This window comes from Brassica napus, chromosome C3 (genome assembly GCF_020379485.1).
Source record: "Brassica napus cultivar Da-Ae chromosome C3, Da-Ae, whole genome shotgun sequence".
NCBI lineage: Eukaryota > Viridiplantae > Streptophyta > Magnoliopsida > Brassicales > Brassicaceae > Brassica > Brassica napus.
Window position 1 is genome coordinate 35,931,248 of NC_063446.1, and position 20,589 is coordinate 35,951,836.

The 20,589-nt window shown below is 33.2% G+C and overlaps 1 protein-coding gene across 1 annotated transcript; it reads left to right on the forward strand.

The window, feature by feature from the left end:
- The first annotated feature begins 8,544 nt into the window (after nt 1-8,544).
- LOC106389456 (UDP-glycosyltransferase 90A1-like) lies at nt 8,545-12,463 on the forward strand. Its single transcript, XM_022699726.2, has 3 exons — nt 8,545-9,634; nt 11,606-11,941; nt 12,100-12,463. The coding sequence occupies exons 1-3, from the start codon at nt 8,720-8,722 to the stop codon at nt 12,271-12,273; spliced, it is 1,425 nt and encodes a 474-aa protein (XP_022555447.1). The 5' UTR covers nt 8,545-8,719; the 3' UTR covers nt 12,274-12,463.
- Nucleotides 12,464-20,589: the final 8,126 nt, after the last annotated feature.

Genomic DNA, 20,589 nt, shown 5'->3' on the forward strand with positions numbered 1-20,589 from the left:
CTATTCAAAATAATGACAAACTATCATACGGAAATTTATAAATGCTCGTTTAATTTTGAGTCAAATGTCTGTGTTCTTCATTTGAGATATACGTGCAAAGAAAATTTTGGTGTTAAAATCCTTCTTAAATTTTTCAACAGGGAGCGAAAACAAAAAATTTAAAACGAAAATTGGAGCCAAACTTAAAACAAATCATGATTATATATTGACAGACCACAATCAAACGAATCACCATTTATCTCATGAATTCTAATTTTGATCTAAACCTTCCATTTACAAGTAATGAAAGTGAGTTTTTGTTTGATCTAAATCAAACTCCTACTGATGAAGAATGAAGATGATGATGCTAATGCGATCGATCAAATTGCCTCCAACGATTGTTTTAACGAAATAGATCCAGGTAAATTTTCTGTTATAATTTTTGTTTGGTCAACACTTTGCTGTTCATATAAGTTTACGATCAATAGTGCCTTAAATAAAATTTTACTTTTAGTTATATTTGTGATTTGTGTACACAAGTTTGCATAGATTAGTCAACAAAGGCTGCTATTTTTGTTTGTTTATGCTGTGTATGTGCAATTTGATTAAAAGTTACCCCAGACAGTTATTTCTACTTGTTTTGATAGTTTTCTTGCAATATCGATGAAAAGTTGTGTATCGAGTATGTTTCTATGTACAAATATACATGTGTCGTTCTTATGTTTCAGTCTTGCAGATATTGTTTTTCTAACTTTTTCTATTTTTATATTAATATGCAGATATTGATGATCAAACAGAGCCTCCAAACGGCAAAAGGTTGAATATCTCAAACACAAAAAGATGGGCAATATATAATGCTTTGTTGGAGAGAAGTCAAAATGGAGAACTAGAGAAAGATACTACGCGGGAAGTTTTTGATTTGTTTTTGGTACCTATCCGAACAGTGCAAAGGATATGGAAACAGGCAAAAGACACTTCAAATGATGAAGAAGTCAATGTATCGCACAAAAAAACCGGACACTGTGGTCGTAAGAAAATTCCACTTGATTTAAATCAAGTTATGGAAATTCCGTTTCGCAAGAGAACGTCACTACGGTCGCTTTCAATGGGTTTGGGCATTGCTACTTCGACATTACATAAACGTGTCAAAGAAGGTATCCTTTGACGCCATACTAATGCTATCAAACCAGGTTTAAGTGATGAGAATATGAGAGCTAGATTGAAGTTCTGTTTGTCTATGTTGGAAAAGGACTCTTTGGCTCATGAACCAAAATTTGTTGATATGTATAATATTGTACATATTGACGAAAAATGGTTTTACATGACAAAGAAAACATAGAAGTATTATGTGGTTCCCGAGGAAGAGGTTCCTCATCGTACATGTCAAAGTAAGAACCACATTACGAAAGTTATGTTTTTAGCGGCGATGGCTCGACAAAGATTTGACGATGAAGGAAATGAGACATTTTCTGGAAAAATAGGAATATTTCCTTTTGTCACCCTCCAACCAGCTCAAAGGCGAAGTAAAAACCGAGAAGCCGGAACTTTAGAGCTAAAAGCATTAACCTCCGTCAAAAGAGAAGATATAAAAGCGTATTTGATTGAAAAGGTTATTCCGATAATTCATGAAAGATGGCCAATTGAAGATCGGGAGAAGACTATTTTCATTCAACAAGACAATGCTAGGACGCATGTTGGATGCGATGATAAAGAGTTTCAAGAAGCTGCGTCTAAAAACGGTTTTGATATACGTTTAATGTGCCAGCCACCAAATTCACCTCTAAATATTTTAGATCTGGGTTTTTTTAGTGCGATCCAATCACTACAACACCAAGCATGTCCGAATACCGTAGAAGCTCTTGTTCATGCCGTGGAAGATTCATTTGATGAATACCCTACAGAAAGGGTAAATTATATTTTTTTTGACCCTTCAAACTTGCATGAAAGAGATCATGAAAGTTGGAGGGGAAAACAAATATAAAATCCCACATATGAAAAAAGCTACGCTTGATAGAGAAGGTCGTCTTCCTCTTCAAATAAGTTGTGATGTTTCACTAGTCCAAAGTGTAATAGATACACTAGCTTCATCTTCATGATTTTGTTAAATTGTTGAACTATCGTTGGAGTTTTTTTTTTATTCAGATTTCTTGTGGTTTTATTATATATATTAATGTTTTTAATTGAATATTTTTTTTGTCATTATTTTATTTTACATAAAATTGTTTTGTGAGTAAAAATTGAATAAAATACCTTAACAACGACTAGACAAAAAACCTTTGTCAAACATAATTTGTCACTTCATTATAAAAAAAAAGACATTTATCAAAATAAACAAATATGGGTAGATCTTAAATTTAACATATCGAGTTCTTTAAATAGTTTTCCATTAGTAAACTTTTATTAAAAAAAGAGAACAAATGAATAACGAAAAATGTAGACTTGCGGAATTATATTTCACATATTTATTCTTACTAAATAACTTCCAATAATACAATAGAATAAGATTTGAATTTAAAAAGAATGTGGGAGATAAATCTTCAACATTTGAAGTATGATTTCTTCAGTTGCTATGTCAGGGTGAAGTTCCCCTTCATCATAGAAGAACAACTTATTCAAATCAAAGTCGCGATTGACACGGAAAAAAATCTTGTAAACTGGTAGATCATCTTTATCTTTGGTCTCCTCTTTCTCGTTGATCTCTTCATTCTTCATTTTTGTGTATAAGCTTAGTAGAGAATAAAAATAGCAGATGGATTATATAGTGGAGCGATGAAGTTTTATAATTAATTTTTGTGTTGATTCTATTGACTGAAAATGTTAACTTCTTGTAAAAGGTCTAGAGTACGAGTTAATTCCACTGAAACTTGAACTTGTTGACTGAAAAATATGTAGAATGTATAAGGGGTAGATAAAGTCTTTTATCATTATACTCCCTTCGTTCGTTTATACATGACGCTATAGCCTTTTCACACGAATTAAGGCACCCATTGCTATTCCTTTTTTTTCCTTTTTCGTTACTTTTTCAGTGCTTCTAATTTATTTCAGATCATTATTATTATCATTATTCGGTCAACTTTACTGATCCCAATTTCTGTTTGTCTTAGCTATTCAATATAATGACAAACTATCATACGGAAATTTATAAATGCTCGTTTAATTTTGAGTCAAATGTTTGTGTTCTTCATTTGAGATATACGTGCAAAAAAAATTTTGGTGTTAAAATCCTTCTTAAATTTTTCAACAAGGAGCGAAAACAAAAAATTTAAAACGAAAATTGGAGCCAAACTTAAAACAAATCATGATTATATATTGACAGAACACAATCAAACGAATCACCATTTATCTCATGAATTCTAATTTTGATCTAAACCTTCCATTTACATGTAATGAAAGTGAGTTTTTGTTTGATCTAATTCAAACTCCTACTGATGAAGAATGAAGATGATGATGCTAATATGATCGATCAAATTGCCTCCAACGATTGTTTTACCAAAATAGATCCAGGTAAATTTTCTGTTATAATTTTTGTATGGTCAACACTTTGCTGTTCAAATAAGTTTGCGATCAATAGTGCCTTACATAAAATTTTACTTTTAGTTATATTTGTGATTTGTGTACACAAGTTTGCATAGATTAGTCAACAAAGGCTGCTATTTTTGTTTGTTTATGCTGTGTATGTGCAATTTGATTAAAAGTTACCCCCGACAGTTATTTCTACTTGTTTTGACAGTTTTCTTGCAATATCGATGAAAAGTTGTGTATCGAGTATGTTTCTATGTACAAATATACATGTGTCGTTCTTATGTTTCAGTCTTGCAGATATTGTTTTCCTAACTTTTTCTATTTTTCTATTAATATGCAGATATTGATGATCAAACAGAGCCTCCAAACGGCAAAAGGTTGAATATCTCAAACACAGAAAGATGGCCAATATATAATGCTTTGTTGGAGAGAAGTCAAAATGGAGAACTAGAGAAAGATACTACGCGGGAAGTTTCTGATTTGTTTTTGGTACCTATCCGAACAGTGCAAAGGAAAACAGGCAAAAGACACTTCAAATGATGAAGAAGTCAATGTATCGCACAAAAAAACCGGACACTGTGGTCGTAAGAAAATTCCACTTGATTTAAATCAAGTTATGAAATTTCCGTTTCGCAAGAGAACGTCACTACGCTCGCTATCAATTGGTTTGGGCATTGCTACGTCGACATTACATAAACGTGTCAAAGAAGGTATCCTTCGACGCCATACTAATGCTATCAAACCAGGTTTAAGTGATGAGAATATGAGAGCTAGATTGAAGTTCTGTTTGTCTATGTTGGAAAAGGACTCTTTGGCTCATGAACCAAAATTTGTTGATATGTACAATATTGTACATATTGACGAAAAATGGTTTTACATGACAAAGAAAACAGAGAAGTATTATGTGGTTCCCGAGGAAGAGGTGCCTCATCGTACATGTCAAAGTAAGAACCACATTACGAAAGTTATGTTTTTAGCGGCGATGGCTAGACCAAGATTTGACTATGAAGGAAATGAGACATTTTCTGGAAAAAAAGGAATATTTTCCCTCCAACCAGCTCAAAGGCGAAGTAAAAACCGAGAAGCCGGAACTTTAGAGCTAAAAGCATTAACCTCCGTCAAAAGAGAAGATATAAAAGCGTATTTGATTGAAAAGGTTATTCCGATAATTCATGAAAGATGGCCAATTGAAGATCGGGAGAAGATTATTTTCATTCAACAAGACAATGCTAGGACGCATGTTGGATGCGATGATAAAGAGTTTCAAGAAGCTGCGTCTAAAAACGGTTTTGATATACGTTAAATGTGCCAGCCACCAAATTCACCTGATCTAAATATTTTAGATCCGGGTTTTTTAGTGCGATCCAATCACTACAACACCAAGCATGTCCGAATACCGTAGAAGCTCTTGTTCATGACGTGGAAGATTCATTTGATGAATACCCTACAGAAAGGGTAAATTATATTTTTTTGACCCTTCAAACTTGCATGAAAGAGATCATGAAAGTTGGAGGGGAAAACAAATATAAAATCCCACATATGAAAAAAGCTACGCTCGATAGAGAAGGTCGTCTTCCTCTTCAAATAAGTTGTGATGTTTCACTAGTCCAAAGCGTAATAGATACACTAGCTTCATCTTCATGATTTTGTTAAATTGTTGAACTATCGTTGGAGTTTTTTTTTTATTCAGATTTCTTGTGGTTTTATTATATATATTAATGTTTTTAATTGAATATTTTTTTTTCGTTCTTTTATTTTACATAAAATTGTTTTGTGAATAAAAATTGAATAAAATACCTTAACAACGACTAGACAAAAAGCTTTTGTCAAACATAATTTGTCACTTCATTATAAAAAAAAAGACATTTATCAAAATAAACAAATATGGATAGATCTTAAATTTAACATATCGAGTTATTAAAATAGTTTTCCATTGGTAAATTTTTATTAAAAAAAAGAGAACAAATGAATAACGAAAAATGTAGACTTGCGGAATTATATTTCACATATTTATTCTTACTAAATAACTTACAATAATACAATAGAATAAGAATTGGATTTAAAAAGAATGTGAGAGATAAATCTTCAACATTTCAAGTATGATTTCTTCAGTTGCTATGTCAGGGTGAAGTTCCCCTTCATCATAGAAGAACAACTTATTCAAATCGAAGTCGCGATTGACACGGAAAAAAATCTTGTAAACTGGTAGATCATGTTTATCTTTGGTCTCCTCTTTGTCTTTGGTCTCCTCTTTCTCGTTGATCTCTTCATTCTTCATTTTTGTGTATAAGCTTAGTAGAGAATAAAAATAGCAGATGGATTATATAGTGGAGCGATGAAGTTTTATAATTAATTTTGTGTTGATTCTATTGACTGAAAATGTTAACTTCTTGTAAAAGGTGTAGAGTACGAGTTAATTCCACTGAAACTTGAACTTATGGACTGAAAAATATGTAGAATGTATAAGGGGTAGATAAAGTCTTTTATCATTATATTATTCATAGTTTTCAGAAAACGTCAAGTATTTTGATACAAAAGAAAATGTCTAAAACGTCATGTATAAACGAATGGAGGGAGTATTATTCATAGTTTTCAGGAAACGTCAAGTATTTTGATACAAAAGAAAAGGTTTAAAACGTCATGTATAAACGAATGAAGGCAGTACTTAGCAAAAGTTAAGGACAAATCTGTAATTCACCTATAAAAAATACCTCAGTATCAATAAGTGACGGAGACTGTAATAAAAACTCATAAAGTAACCTCCGATGAAAATAACTCTATAATTATTTTGGCCCACTTTTCCATTAAAGCGACAGTAACCAACCCCTCTCGCCGTGACAATGTTGTACTAGGCAATGAATGCTTCTCCGCTAATTTTCCACTGTTCATTTTCTATTTTAAATAATTGTTTCTTGTCTTTTTCTCTTTTAGTCTTTATCTTTAGACAGTTTTTTTCCTTTCACCAATATTTACTAGATACGTGTATTTATTTTTTTGAAAAAGATAGATACGTGTATAGTCACTTTTTTCTAGAAGCTTACTTTCTGTGCGTCATGTTGGCTCGTTTCATCGACATAAAATATCTAACGATACCTCACTACTTAAAATTGGATGCTGCTGACTATATAGTAAATGCAGTTACTTCTCGATTGGTGAATATCACAAGTACGCTCCTTCCTCGTGCCGTTGTTAATTATTTGATCTGAGTTCGCCATATATAGATATATCCCCAATGCAATGTTAAGTTATTAAAAACGTTTCTTTGAAAAGAATTGGTGATTACACGACATAATATTGAAATCAGCGATGTGAGCATCAAATCTTCAAAGACTTAAGCTAAAAAGCTACGAGTGCTAACACCCTAATCTTTCTATCACTTCGTGGAATTGCTTTTGAATGAACAACACATCCTAAGTTTCAAAAATAAAAAGACATATCCTCTACAGTATGAGTATCCAACGTGAGTTTTAACAGTAGCCAACATGAACCCTAACGGTAATATTTTCACCTCTATGTCTATGTCAATTGCATCATATGACCCCCTTTTTTTTGCAACTGCATCATATGACCTAAACATTGGTTTCTAGAAGAGTTCTAGAGAATCTATAGACTTTGCTCAACAATCGACGAAATCTCCATCACATCTCAAATTATTTCTAAGCCATATTCAAAAAAAATATTAACAATATATTTAAAATGATGATTTAATTTTAAAAATTATTAGTGCTATTAATATCTGTATTTTTTTTTGAAATGACAGATCATAAATTTAGAAATTTAATTAAAAATTTAAAGTTTTATACTCTAATTTATACATTTATTTTTAAAAATTTGAAAACTTTAGAATCATAACTCTATTTGACCGCTTCTTCACTTGCACTGTTGCACATATTAAAAACGTTTATGTTTTAATGTATTAAGTAAAGCATGAGAGAGACCGTATTGTCGTTTTGATGCGTCATGGAAAGGAGATGATGCTCGTTATGGTGATGGACTCGTGATAGAGAATGATGATGGGACTATAACTTTCTGTTCATTTGCTAGTAACCGATCGCTGTCCCCCTACAGGCAGAGTTCGGTACTCTGCTGTGGGCCATGAAATCCTCGCTAATCCTCGGTCACGAATCGATGGCTTTTGAATCAGATTGCCTGCAACTAGTTAGACTCATTGAAGAAAAAGAAGAATGGCCAAGTCTTATGGCTGAGTTTGATGAATTCCTTACTCTTTGTTCTAAGTTTTTGTTATGCTCCTTTTCTTTTGTCTCATGTTTAAAGAACGCCCGAGCTGATCGCCTTGCGAAAGGTGCTCGGTTTCGAGATTTTTGCTTTTTTCATGTAAATTCTGAGGTCCCAACTTGGCTGGTGCTAGACACCACTCATCTTAATAAAAGTACGGAGCTTTCGATGAAAAAAAAAAAAAGTAAAGCATGAGAGATATCAAAAGAAGTATCAGATATCGGTAAGATAAGACTTATATTATATTCCCAGAATTTGCATCTATTCCCAACCCTATCTTTTGATCTCTAGATTTAATGGAACCATTTTTGACATTTTTGTTTATGTCCAGAGTCCTAAAAATCAATCTCAGTGTTACACCAAAGATCAACTTTACACACATATACTAAATAAAGTGTACTATGAACTTTAAAATTATTTAAGCAATTGGTCCTGATATTTTTAGGATTTGATATATTCAGGGGTAAATGATCAATATTATTTTTGATCAATTTAAAAACTGAATGATCTATATATATTAACCATTTAAATTTTGGAAGCGAAGGAAAAGTTTCATGTCGGCATACGATCGATCAATTGTGAACAACGAAACATAGTTCTTCTTAATGAAACTCACCATATAAATATGGAAAAAATCTAACAAATCTGAAACTGAAATTAGTTAGTTGAACTTCGTATAATTTTCTTAGAATTTGATATTTTGTGTAACATTTTCTATAAGTGTGACGATATATTTTGTACACACATTATTAGGCCTGGGCAGAAGCAATATCTGGGTATAGAATATGCAAAGCTGTGTCACATTTCGCATGTGCATATGCATTTTTTGCTTTAATATGTACATAGATAAGTTATTATCAATGCAATCTATATTACATTATTAAACAATATCAGTAACTAATAATTTATTCAAAAGCATGCGAACGCAACGTCCTATATAAAAGCATGCGAACACAACGTCAGAAACATAAGAGATAACAAAATGGCAGTGTCATCACATCATGTGGTTCTCTTTCCTTACATGGCCAAGGGCCACACAATCCCTCTCCTCCAGTTCGCCCGTCTCCTCCTCCGTCACCGCCGCAAACAATCAACCATCTCCGTCATCACCGTCACCGTCTTCACCACTCCTAAGAACCAACCTTTTGTCTCCGACTTCCTCTCCGACACGCCGGAGATCAATGTCCTCTCTCTCCCTTTCCCGGAAAATATCTCCGGCATCCCTTCCGGCGTCGAGAACACCGAAAAGCTCCCGTCCATGTCACTTTTTGTACCCTTCACGCGCGCCACAAAGCTTCTCCAACCTTTCTTCGAAGAATCACTAAAGAATCTTCCAGAAGTTTCCTTCATGGTCTCAGATGGATTCCTCTGGTGGACATCGGAATCTGCAGCTAAGTTCAAGATTCCAAGATTGGTCTTCTACGGCATGAACTCTTATGCCTCTGCCGTCTCCATCTCTGCGTTCAAACATAAACTCTTCACCGAATCACCGGACACTGAATCTGATACAGAACCGATCACTGTACCGGACTTTCCATGGATACGGGTTAAGAAGTGCGAGCTCAACCTTGATAACCAATCTGGTCCAGCGGCCGAACTATTCATGGACCAAATCATGTCGATAACTACAAGCCATGGGTTTCTAGTAAATAGCTTCTACGAGCTTGAGAAAACATTCGTTGATTACAACAACTCCGAAACACCAAAGTCATGGTGTATTGGGCCATTGTGTTTGACTGATTCCCCTAAACCGGAGGGTGCTAAACCGGATTGGATTCATTGGTTGGACAAGAAAGGAGAGGAAGGACGTCCAGTCTTGTACGTGGCGTTTGGAACACAGGCAGAGATATCAAACAAGCAACTCAAGGAACTAGCATTAGGCTTAGAAGATTCCAAGGTACGTACACATAACTATAGACCATGATGCAATCCAAATACTATAGTTATACAAATATATGTATATTCATTTGTAGAAAGCTTTAGACTAAACTGTTCAAAGAAGCCTTTGATAAAGGTGGGCAAAATATCTGTAGAATTTGATCCGATTAGTTATTCGTTTCAATTCAACCAGAAAAATTTGGATATCTGTAACTTTACGAATCAAAACAAATGCTAGCAAATAAAAAATGCTAACTTTTAAAAACGGATATCCGTTTTGATCTATTATATACATATATACATGTATACAAAATTGTATATAAAGATTATATAATTTATATATCTCTATATAAGTTTTATAATATTTTTATTCACTAAAATAATTATTTAGTTATGAAATCTTTAAAAGTATGTAGTTTCTAAAAAAATTATAATGAAATATCATTATTTTATATTAAATATCATTATTTTATATTAATTTTTCATTTTTTGTTTTAATTTCCGGATATTTGAAACATCGAATATTCAAAATAATTACGGATCGAATCGAATAAAAAATTGATTATTTGTGCGGAGCGAAAACACCAATATCTTTAAAATTCTTCTCCGCTTCATATCTATACCTAGCTTTGGACACACATATATATTAGGCGTTAATACTTTGAGCAGACGTAAGACTTTTGTCAACTGAATTCCATGACTTTAATTAGTGTGACTACAAATTGGCCTTAAGTTTATAAAACAAATCTCGATTGATACAAAAGCGTCTTATTTATGAGCTATTTTGTTGTAGTAGGTAGTTTTTTTTTGTGGATCAATAGATGACGTGAAACATATAATCTACAAAAAATAATTGATGATATACAATGTCAGACAAAGTACAAGTTTGAATATTAAAGCACTGAAGTGGACTTGTAGGCTTTGCGTCGACCTAATTCCACAACTTTTTAAAAAGATCAATAACATGCGTTATGCGAATTTGTATATGCATGGTAACTAGGTGTTTTCGTGCGCCATGTTCAATAAAAAAATTAAAATATTTTTTAACAGATAAATATAAATTATATTTTAAAATAAAATTTTATTAATATTGTAAATTTTCTTCTTCGTATCAATATTTTAATATAAATTTGATTTAATTCAACATAAAAATTATATTCAAGAATATGCATGTATATATTTGAAATTATAATCTTAAATAGTTTTTTCTATCTATTTATTTTAATTAAATATATTAAATAAATTTGTAAAAGTTGCATAATTACCAAAAATTAAAATTAAACAATATTTATAAAATTTGTAGATATATAAGAAAATAATGATTTTACGATTAAATTTTTATAATTTTCTAAAAAAATGTATACATTTTTGAAAATTTTAGTAATAAAATTGTATAATTTATAAATATATAATTAAATTATATTTCGAAATTTATAATGTCATATTTGAATGTATTTATTTTAATGATGATTTATGAGTTATTCCCATATTCTAAAAAAAATTCCAAAAATATAAATTGACATTAAATATAATATATGAGTTATTACCTTATTTTAAAAAATTTACCAAAAATATAAATTAACATTAAATGCAATTGTCCATGTCATATTAAGCCATAAGACATGTCATCAATTTCAGTAGACATGTCATCAATTTCAGTAGCCATGTCATATTTGTTTTGTGAAATTGATTGTAGAAAAGACATGTGGCAAAATCACTTCGCAAATATAGTCTAGGGGATGTCATATTTGTTTTGTGAAATTGATTGTAGAAATGAAACGTGGCAAAATCACTTCGCAAATACAGTCTAGAGGATGTGTATCGATATTAATACAAGCCACTAAACTATATATATATATATATCACATTTTATTTTTGTTTAGATAGTGATTATTCAAGTTAGGTGCTAAGTGTACATTATGGTTACATATGATCCTATATGTTAAATTATTAATTTAATTTTATATTTCATGGTGTATGATTTATGAAGGTAAATTTTTTATGGGTCACAAGAAAAGACGTGGAAGAGATTATTGGAGAAGGATTCAAAGATAGAATAAGAGAAACTGGGATGATAGTGAGAGATTGGGTGGACCAGTGGGAGATATTGTCACATGAAAGTGTCAAAGGTTTTTTGAGTCATTGTGGATGGAACTCAGCACTAGAGAGTATATGCGTTGGGGTCCCATTGTTGGCTTGGCCGATGATGGCTGAGCAACCACTGAATGCGAAGATGGTAGTGGAAGAGATAAAGGTTGGTGTAAGAGTTGAAACCCAATGTGGGAGTGTGCAAGAACTCGTGACAAGAGAGGAACTAAGTCGAAAGGTATCTATAAGATGATGATTACATAAATGCTTATTTTGATTTTATTTTATTCATAGACCTAACAAATTACAACATAAATTATTAATCATTAATCACGTTTTGTCTTTTAGACAATTATATATATCTTATGTTTTTATATAACTATTTTTATTTTACAGGTTCAAGAACTAATGGAAGGAGAAACGGGGAAAACAGCAGGAAAGAATGTAAAAGAATACTCAAAAATGGCAAAAGCAGCGTTGATCCAAGAGACTGGTTCATCTTGGAAGAATTTAGATTTGCTTTTTGAAAAGTTATGTAAGAGTGGAGAGACAAAAGAGGCTAATAACTAGTAAGTATATGAAGACTGAGGACTGGTTAACTACTTAACCAGGCTCAGACCGGTTGGTATAATCAAATCAATATATCCAATATATGTATAAGTTTTGTTTTGGGTTACTTGAAAATTCAATCAGTATCAACTAAACCGGTGGAGAAAACAATTAACCCTAAACTTAGCAATAGTTAAATTCTCATTTGATTCATGATCATACAAAAATAGAAAAAACTAAGAAATATCATCTATATATTAATCCTTAAGCATTACAACATGTTTTCGTAGTCAAGTGTCGTCATTAAGATTATTATTATAATATTTAGAAAAATAAGTTGATCCATATGAATATATATTATATTTTTTTTATTAAATTAACTATCAAATAATTTATTGTTTATTGGTTGTTCTGTCCCGGTCTGGACTGCTGGTTCTTTACTGTTTATGAATATCTTTATTATTTTAAATTTCCATGAAAATAAATATATATGCGTTTAATGTAAATGCATAATAGTGGTTTTTATTTGTAATTGTTCATTTTTTCATCAATTTTGTAATTGTTCAATTTTTCATCATATTTTAAATATTTCACTGGCAAAGATCTGTAAATATTGTTGAAACAGAAGGACACCTCAAAAAAGAGCATTCTGTTTTAATAGTATTGATGATTGACATATATATGACAATTAATGATTATGAACAATACATATTTGATAACAATTTTGTATCATCTCTCTTTTTTGTTTAATTTTATATTATTAAAAGAAATTAAACAATTACATTAGGCATATAATAAAAAAAATTTAGATTTTTCTCATATTTTATATTTTGAATTCTTTAAAACGACTATAAATTACGAAAAAATGGTAAAAAATCTCACATTAAAATTTTTGTGATCAATGGTTTAACTTTTTTTTTGTTCAAGAAAGATATAAATGATCATAAATTGTATTAATATGAAGTCTCATTAATAGATATTCATATTATATATTTATATATATATATATATTAAATATCATTTAAGTCAAATTATATACTATATAAAATATGTTAATTTCAAAATTTGCAGTGAAAGGTTATTGAGATCTTAATATTTTAATTTTGAAATTTGTATTGAAAAATCTCACATTAAAAGTTTTGTGATTAATAGTTTAAATTTTTGTTAGAGCAAATATACAAATGTTAATAAAATCATATGAATAGGAAGTATCAATAATAAATATTTATATTAAAATATACTATATATGTATATATATCTATGTCAATATCACTGAAATTTAATTATATACATAGTTTACATATGCTAGAATGTTAAAGTATTATATATATTTTTATCGGTACGTATACTCTTAAGTAATTAAACCTCAAAAGCGCATATTAATAAAATAAGTAATTTGTTTTGTTGTACAAGAATTAGATGATTTTTAGACCGAACTGGTGAATATATACCAGACATACATTTATATTTCGAGTCTGTATTTATATTCTATAACAGCTTGATATATTAGATTTGAACACTAACCTGTGAATAGAGTTTTTGCCGATGATTTTCTTCAAAAATTTGATTCTTAGATATGTATCTCGAGTGGAACTATTTTTTATAGATGTTTATCTTTTTAAATTGATACTTATGTAATTCACCGAATTCTAGAAAAAGTTAAAAAAAAAAACAAAACTCATATCAATGAAACAAAAACTAGAACGAAAGCACAATTTTATAGAGGTAAAAAATGAAATAACTTATGGAGAGTCAATAGTACACAAATCGAGAGCAGAAAACCTAATCCTCCTTTCGTCATTTTACAATTAATGTTGTCTATCTTGTTTTGGTGATTAGTGTCAGTCGCAAAACTTAATTTCTTTTTGTGCATATGAAGTCTTAAAAATAATTAAAATAAGCTTTAATACATTAACTATTCAACAACGATGATAAATTTAAGTGACCAACATTTGTATTTGTTATTCGATAAAAATTGTAGTGTTGCAAAATATTAAAATCACTTAATGAACAAACATTATATAAATAATACACCCATGAGCACGAGTTATCGGCTAGTAGTTTAGATATTTATTTTGTTAGACGGTTGGTCCGCACTTCATGTCGAACCTGTTCTTGACGCTGATGAGCCCATTGCTGATTCATGTTCTCCTTAACCAGATAATACACAAGCAAATATTCATCCCATTGTAGAAGCCGGAAAACCGGATCAAAAGAAACGATATAATATAAACGATGTTAAGGAAAATATATAGATGATTCAAAACCGTAACGAAAAGAAACCATGGAGTCGAGACGAATCTCTTTCCTTAACTCTTAATATTCGCTCCGTTAGTGCGAAGGATCTGTACGAATATGAGTCCCAGGATAAAACCATGATAGGTTATCACGCGACACTCGTGAAGAACCTCTACGAACTAATATTTCTACGAAACATTCTCTAGACTTACGCTATAGGATTTGCTGGTTTTGGTTGCGAAAAAAAAACGTAAAGAGAAATGAAGGAGGAGACGGTTTATAAAGAGGAGAAGACGAGCCACTTTCCGTAACTGATGCAGCACGTGCGCACGTTGGCGGAAATCTCGGGAGGATCTCGGAGGCGAGGCATTACGAGACTTCCTCTGCACGATATTTTTTTCGTTTAAACTTGTCGTCAAGAAGAGAGACATCTTGTTGTTTTTAAACGAACTACGTGTTGTTTAAAATAAAATGCATGCCGTTTTTTCGGGAATTAAATGGCAAAACGTTGAGCTTAACTTGGTCCAAAAATAATCTTATTGGACCGGAGGCCCTCCACCAAGACCCAAGCCCAAGCCCACGCCAACGCCGAGCCGGACGGCGGTGGCGGCGCGCGCGGGGAGTCCTCTCTCACCTGAGCCGTTTATCCTCTCATATCACATGAGCATTTATAAACTACTCAGACTTGTTGATGTTGTCCGATGTGGGACTTTCCACTTCTCTTCATTCATTTAACATAAGCCAACAAGGCTTTTTATTAAAACCTGTAGGCCCATTTCGTTTTCACATTTGACCATTTATTATTTAAGCCAATGGGCTAAATAATTGGGTCCAATAATCTCCCACATGAATATAAATGACTCTTCTAAACATATGCAGACTAAATGCAGACTCAATAGACTCTAATTACTATACTTATTCTAATCCTGATTATACTAGACAGATTTATCGAGAGTGTTTGCGAAAAATTCAATGTGTTTGAGTTGGTGGATTTTTTAAGCCTTGAACCACTCATAGTTAATATCTGTCGGGTTTACTTTACTAGAAGGTGAACATGATGTATTGAACTAACCAGTGTTTTATGTAGACCGAGACAACAGACATAACACATGTTCATTTTTTCGTAGAACTTAGTTCTCTATTGTGTTCATTGTGGCCATGAACTATTCCTGGTTTTCATGAGTGAACTTAGAGAATATAGCCTTGCATTCATTCTCCTAGAAACGGTCCCATTACACACTCATTAGGTGATTGACCATGGTAAGTATTGAGTAGTACTCCGCTTTAAAACTATGGAATCATTAAAAGCTTATGCTTATCCTTATCCTTATCACATTCTTTAGCACTTTATCATCTTAGGAGCTTGGAATAGACTACTTTGTCTCAAGTGCTTTGGTTAGATTCTGTTAGATTTTGTTTTCCCTTCGAACCTACGTCTTGGGATCTCCAGTCATGATAGGTAGGGTTGCAATCAAGCATCCTCATACGTTATAGGCTTTAAACCCATTCCTTTTGATGATTTCACAACAACATCTCGTGGCAAACCTTTAGTAAATGGATCCGTTAGGTTGTCAGCCGATTTGATGTAATCTATTGTGATTACGCCAGTTGAGATAAGTTGTCTAATAGTTTTATGTCGTCTTCTGATGTGACGAGATTTATCATTGTAGAGATTACTCTGAGCCCGTTCTATAGCTGATTGACTATCACAACGTATGCGTATAGCTGGCACATGTTTTTCCCACATAGGAATATCTTCCAAAAAATTTCTAAGCCATTCAACTTCTTCTGCTGCTTTATCTAAGGCCATGAACTTAGATACCACGGTGGATCTGGCTAACACTGTTTGTTTGATAGATTTTCATGATATTGCTGCTCCTCCTAGTGTAAAGACATATCCACTTGTGGATTTTGAGTTTTTAGAATCTAATATCCAGTTAGCAACATTGTATCCTTCTAAAACTGCTGGTTCTTTACTATAGTGAAGCCCAAAATCTTTGGTGTAGCGCAAGTAATTAAGTACTCTCATTATAGCTTTCCAGTGTGTATGACCTGAATTACTTGTGTATCGACTAAGTACGTTTACTGCATGCGCTAGATCTGGTCTGGTACAATTGGTCAAGTACATGAGACTTCCGATCACACGTGCATACTCGTTTTGTGAAACCGCTTCACCTGAATTCTTTGTCAAGTGTATTTGGGGATCTAACGGAGTTTTTGCCGTACTTTTAGAGTAATTTTTAAATCTCTTTAGTATTGTTTGAGCATAATGAGATTGGGTTAAGTGATTCTGTTTGAATTTCTTGTGACTTTAACCCCGAAAATTACATCTGCTAATCTCAAGTGTTTCATCTCAAATGTCCCTTTGAGCATGTTCTTTGTTTGATTGATAATGTCTTTATTGCTTACAATAATGAGCATATCATCTACATATAGACATAGCCAAACATATGCATTTTTGGTTGTTTTGTAGTATATGCATTCGTCACATTCATTTATTTTGAAACCATTTGACATCATTGTATTGTCAATTTTTTCGTGCCATTGTTTAGGAGCTTGCTTGAGTCCATAAAGTGACTTTACAAGTCGTCATACTTTGTCTTCCTGTCCGAGAATGACAAAACTTTCAGGTTGTTTCATGTAAATTTCTCTTCTAAATCACCATTTAGAAAAGCGGTTTTTACATCCATTTGATGGATATCTAGGTCTCTTAAGGCTGTGATTGCTATCATCAGCCTTATTGATTTATTCTCGTTACTGGAGAATATGTATCAAAATAGTCAAAGCCTTCCTTTTGTCGGAATCCTTGAACTACAAGCCTATATTTGTATTTCCACCAGGTTTTTGTGTCATTATCCATTTATTTTCTAATGCTTTGCAACTAGGTGGTAAATCTGTTATGTACCATGTATAATTTTGCATGATAGAATCAAATTCACTCCTGACAGTTTCGTTCCAAAATAGAGCTTCTGGTGGCTTCTGCCAAAGTTTTTGGAACATTTTCGACTAGAAATGCCATTAGGAAATCTTCACCAAAAGATTTTTCCTTTCGAGCTCTTTTGCTTCTTCGAGGTTCATCTTTTTCTTCATTTTCTGAAATATCATTTATAGAAATCTCGACGTTTGTCTCAGTTTCTGAGTTTTTGTCATTGGCTCTTTCTTCTCGAGTTCGTTTTGAACCTTGTTTTTCCTTATATGGTAAAATATTTTCGAACAAAATGCATTTCTTGATTCCATGACTGTTTTTTCATGAATTGCTGATATTTCTGATTTATGTACCAGAAATCGATATGCATTACTATTATGTGCATATCCGATGAAAATGCAATCCACAGTTTTAGGTCCAACAGTGACCTTTTTTGGTGGCGGTACCGCAACTTTTGCCAAGCACCCCCACACTTTGAGGTATTTATACGAAGGTAAATTACCTTTCAATAATTCATATGGAGTTTTGCCAGTTACTTTGTGTGCAAATTTGTTGAAGATATAATTAGTGGTAAGCAACGCTTCCCCCCACATGTTCTAGGGTAACCCAGATTCGTGCAACATTGCATTCATCATCTCTTTAGAGTTTGATTTTTGCGTTCAGCAACTCCGTTAGATTCTGGTGAGTAAGGAGCTGTAGTTTGATGGATTATTTCATGTTCTTTACAAAATCCATTAAATGGACCATCATACTCGCCTCATTTGTCGCTTCTAACTACTTTAATAGTTGTTATAGGCTGATTTTCGACCTCGAGTTTAAATTCTTTAAATTTTTCTAAGGTTTCATCTTTGCTTTGTAATAAATATACGTAATAGTATTTTGTGCAGTCATCTATGAAGGTCACAAATTACTTTTCCCACCTCTAGTTTTTATGTATTTTAAATCACATAAATCAGTGTGAATTAAATCTAGAGGATTGTTAGTTCTTTCAACACGAGGTGATGGCGTTTTTGTGAGCTTAGCCTCTACGCATACTTCACATTTTTGTTTACTTGTTTTGCATTTAGGAATTAGATTTAAATTCATTAATCTTTGTATAGATTTGTAGTTTACATGGTCTAATCTTTCATGCCATATATTAAAAGACTCAACCAAATAAGCAAAATTCTCTTTCTTATTCATTGAAACTTTTGGAGCTACAACTTTCGGAGGGACTGTCATTACATTCATCTTGACAAGTCCATCCTTAACATACCCCTTTCCCAAATACATCCCATTCTTCTTAATCACGAGCTTGTCCGCCTCAAGACTTGTGGTGAATCCATTATTGCTGAGCAAGGTTTCTGAGACCAAGTTCTTCCTCATGTCAGGCATATGCTTCACATTCGCCAGAGTGACTTCACGTCCAGATGTCATCTTCAAAACCACATTGCCGCGGCCTTCAATCTTGGAGACTGCAGAGTTTCCAATGAACAGCTTCTCCCGAGTCTTGCTTTTCTGATAAGTGCTGAACATCACCTTATCAGTGCAAATGTGGGTGGTTGCTCCTGTGTCATACCATCATTCCTTGGGTTACTGCCTTCAACCATGTTGACCTCAGTCACCATTGCAACGAGATCCTCCTCAGTGAGGCTTCTCATCTTTGATCTTGCTGCGACACTCAGCAGTCTTGTGTCCCACTTTGTTGCAGTAGTGACACTTCCCCTTGAACTTCTCCACATTCACATTGATTTCAATGCCTTTGTTCTTGAAGTTTTTTCCAGAAGCCTTCAGGGCTGCAGCAGTTTTGGAAGGCTTGGCAGGAGAATGGGCGTGTACCTTTCCTTTGCCTTTGTGAGCCATGTTGACACTATGCTCCGTTGCAGTGACCTTGGCAGTAGTTTGGTTTCTGGATTCCATCTGAAACCTCATGATGAGCTCCTCTAGGCCCATCTTCTTCTTCTTGTGCTTCAAGTAGTTCTTGAAATCCGCATAGCTTGGAGGAAGCTTTTCAATGAAGCTGAGAGTTGTGAATGTCTCGCAGATGGACATTCCTTCAGCAGCGATTTCATGGCAGATGAGTTGAAACGCCTCCACCTGGTCCATGATGGGTTTTGAGTCCACCATTTTGAAGTCGTGGAATTTTTAAACCACATACTTCTGGCAGCCAGCGTCCTCACCTCTGTACTCCTTTTCCAGGGATCTCCACAGCTCCTTCACAGTGGGAATCTCACAGTTGACTCGGTACAATGGGTCGATGAGGCGACCCAAGATGTATCCTTTGCAGACAAAGTCGGAATGCACATCATCAATCCCGTAAGGGACAAAAGGCTTGTCCTCCTCGATGAATTTGTCCAGCTTCAGTGTTGTGAGGAAGAAGAACATCTTCTTCTCCCACGTTTTGAAGCCTTTGCCGTCAAACTTGTCTGGCATCAGTCCTTGAGTGAACACGCTAGGTACAGACGGATGAGTTTGAACTACCACCGGACCATTTGTGGTTCCTGAAACTGAACCGGTCTGATAAAGACCATCACCGAATAGGCTACAGCGTGGTTTCATCAACAACACTACCCTTCTAGTCAACAACACTACCCACTGGAAGGGTAGTTGTTGTTGTTGCTGAAACGGTTTATGCTGTGTTGTTTGCAGCAGTTGTCATGCCAGTTGTATCAGTTGCTGCAGCGTTGAGTGGAGTCTGAATGACATTTGTGGTGTCAATGGGAGTGTTGTTATCGTTCGTCATTTTTCTGTAGAGAAAACATGAAAACAGATTAGTACTCCATTCAACAAATAACATATTATTTTAAAGAAAATAATAGTCTAAAATCGATGTTCATTTTTAGTGTTTGAACAAAATCATATCGATATAAGTCTTGAGAAAACGTTTTGCAAACTCGCCTAAAAGCGTTCTCAGAAACCGTTTTGTATACACTTGGAATGTTTCACAAACTCGCTTAAGAAAGCGGTTATTGAACCGATTCATGTATAGAACGTTTTAATAATGTATCAAAAGCGTTTCGCGATAATGCTAGAAAGCAATCCCCAAAGCGTTATGAAATAAATGAGAAATGTTTCGCGGAAGGGCTATAAAGCAAATCGTAAACTCGTTTTCAAAAGAATAAAGAAACGTTTAGCGGATAAGCTTATAGCAAACCGCAAACATCGTTTGAATGAAACCATAAAGGTTTCTACGA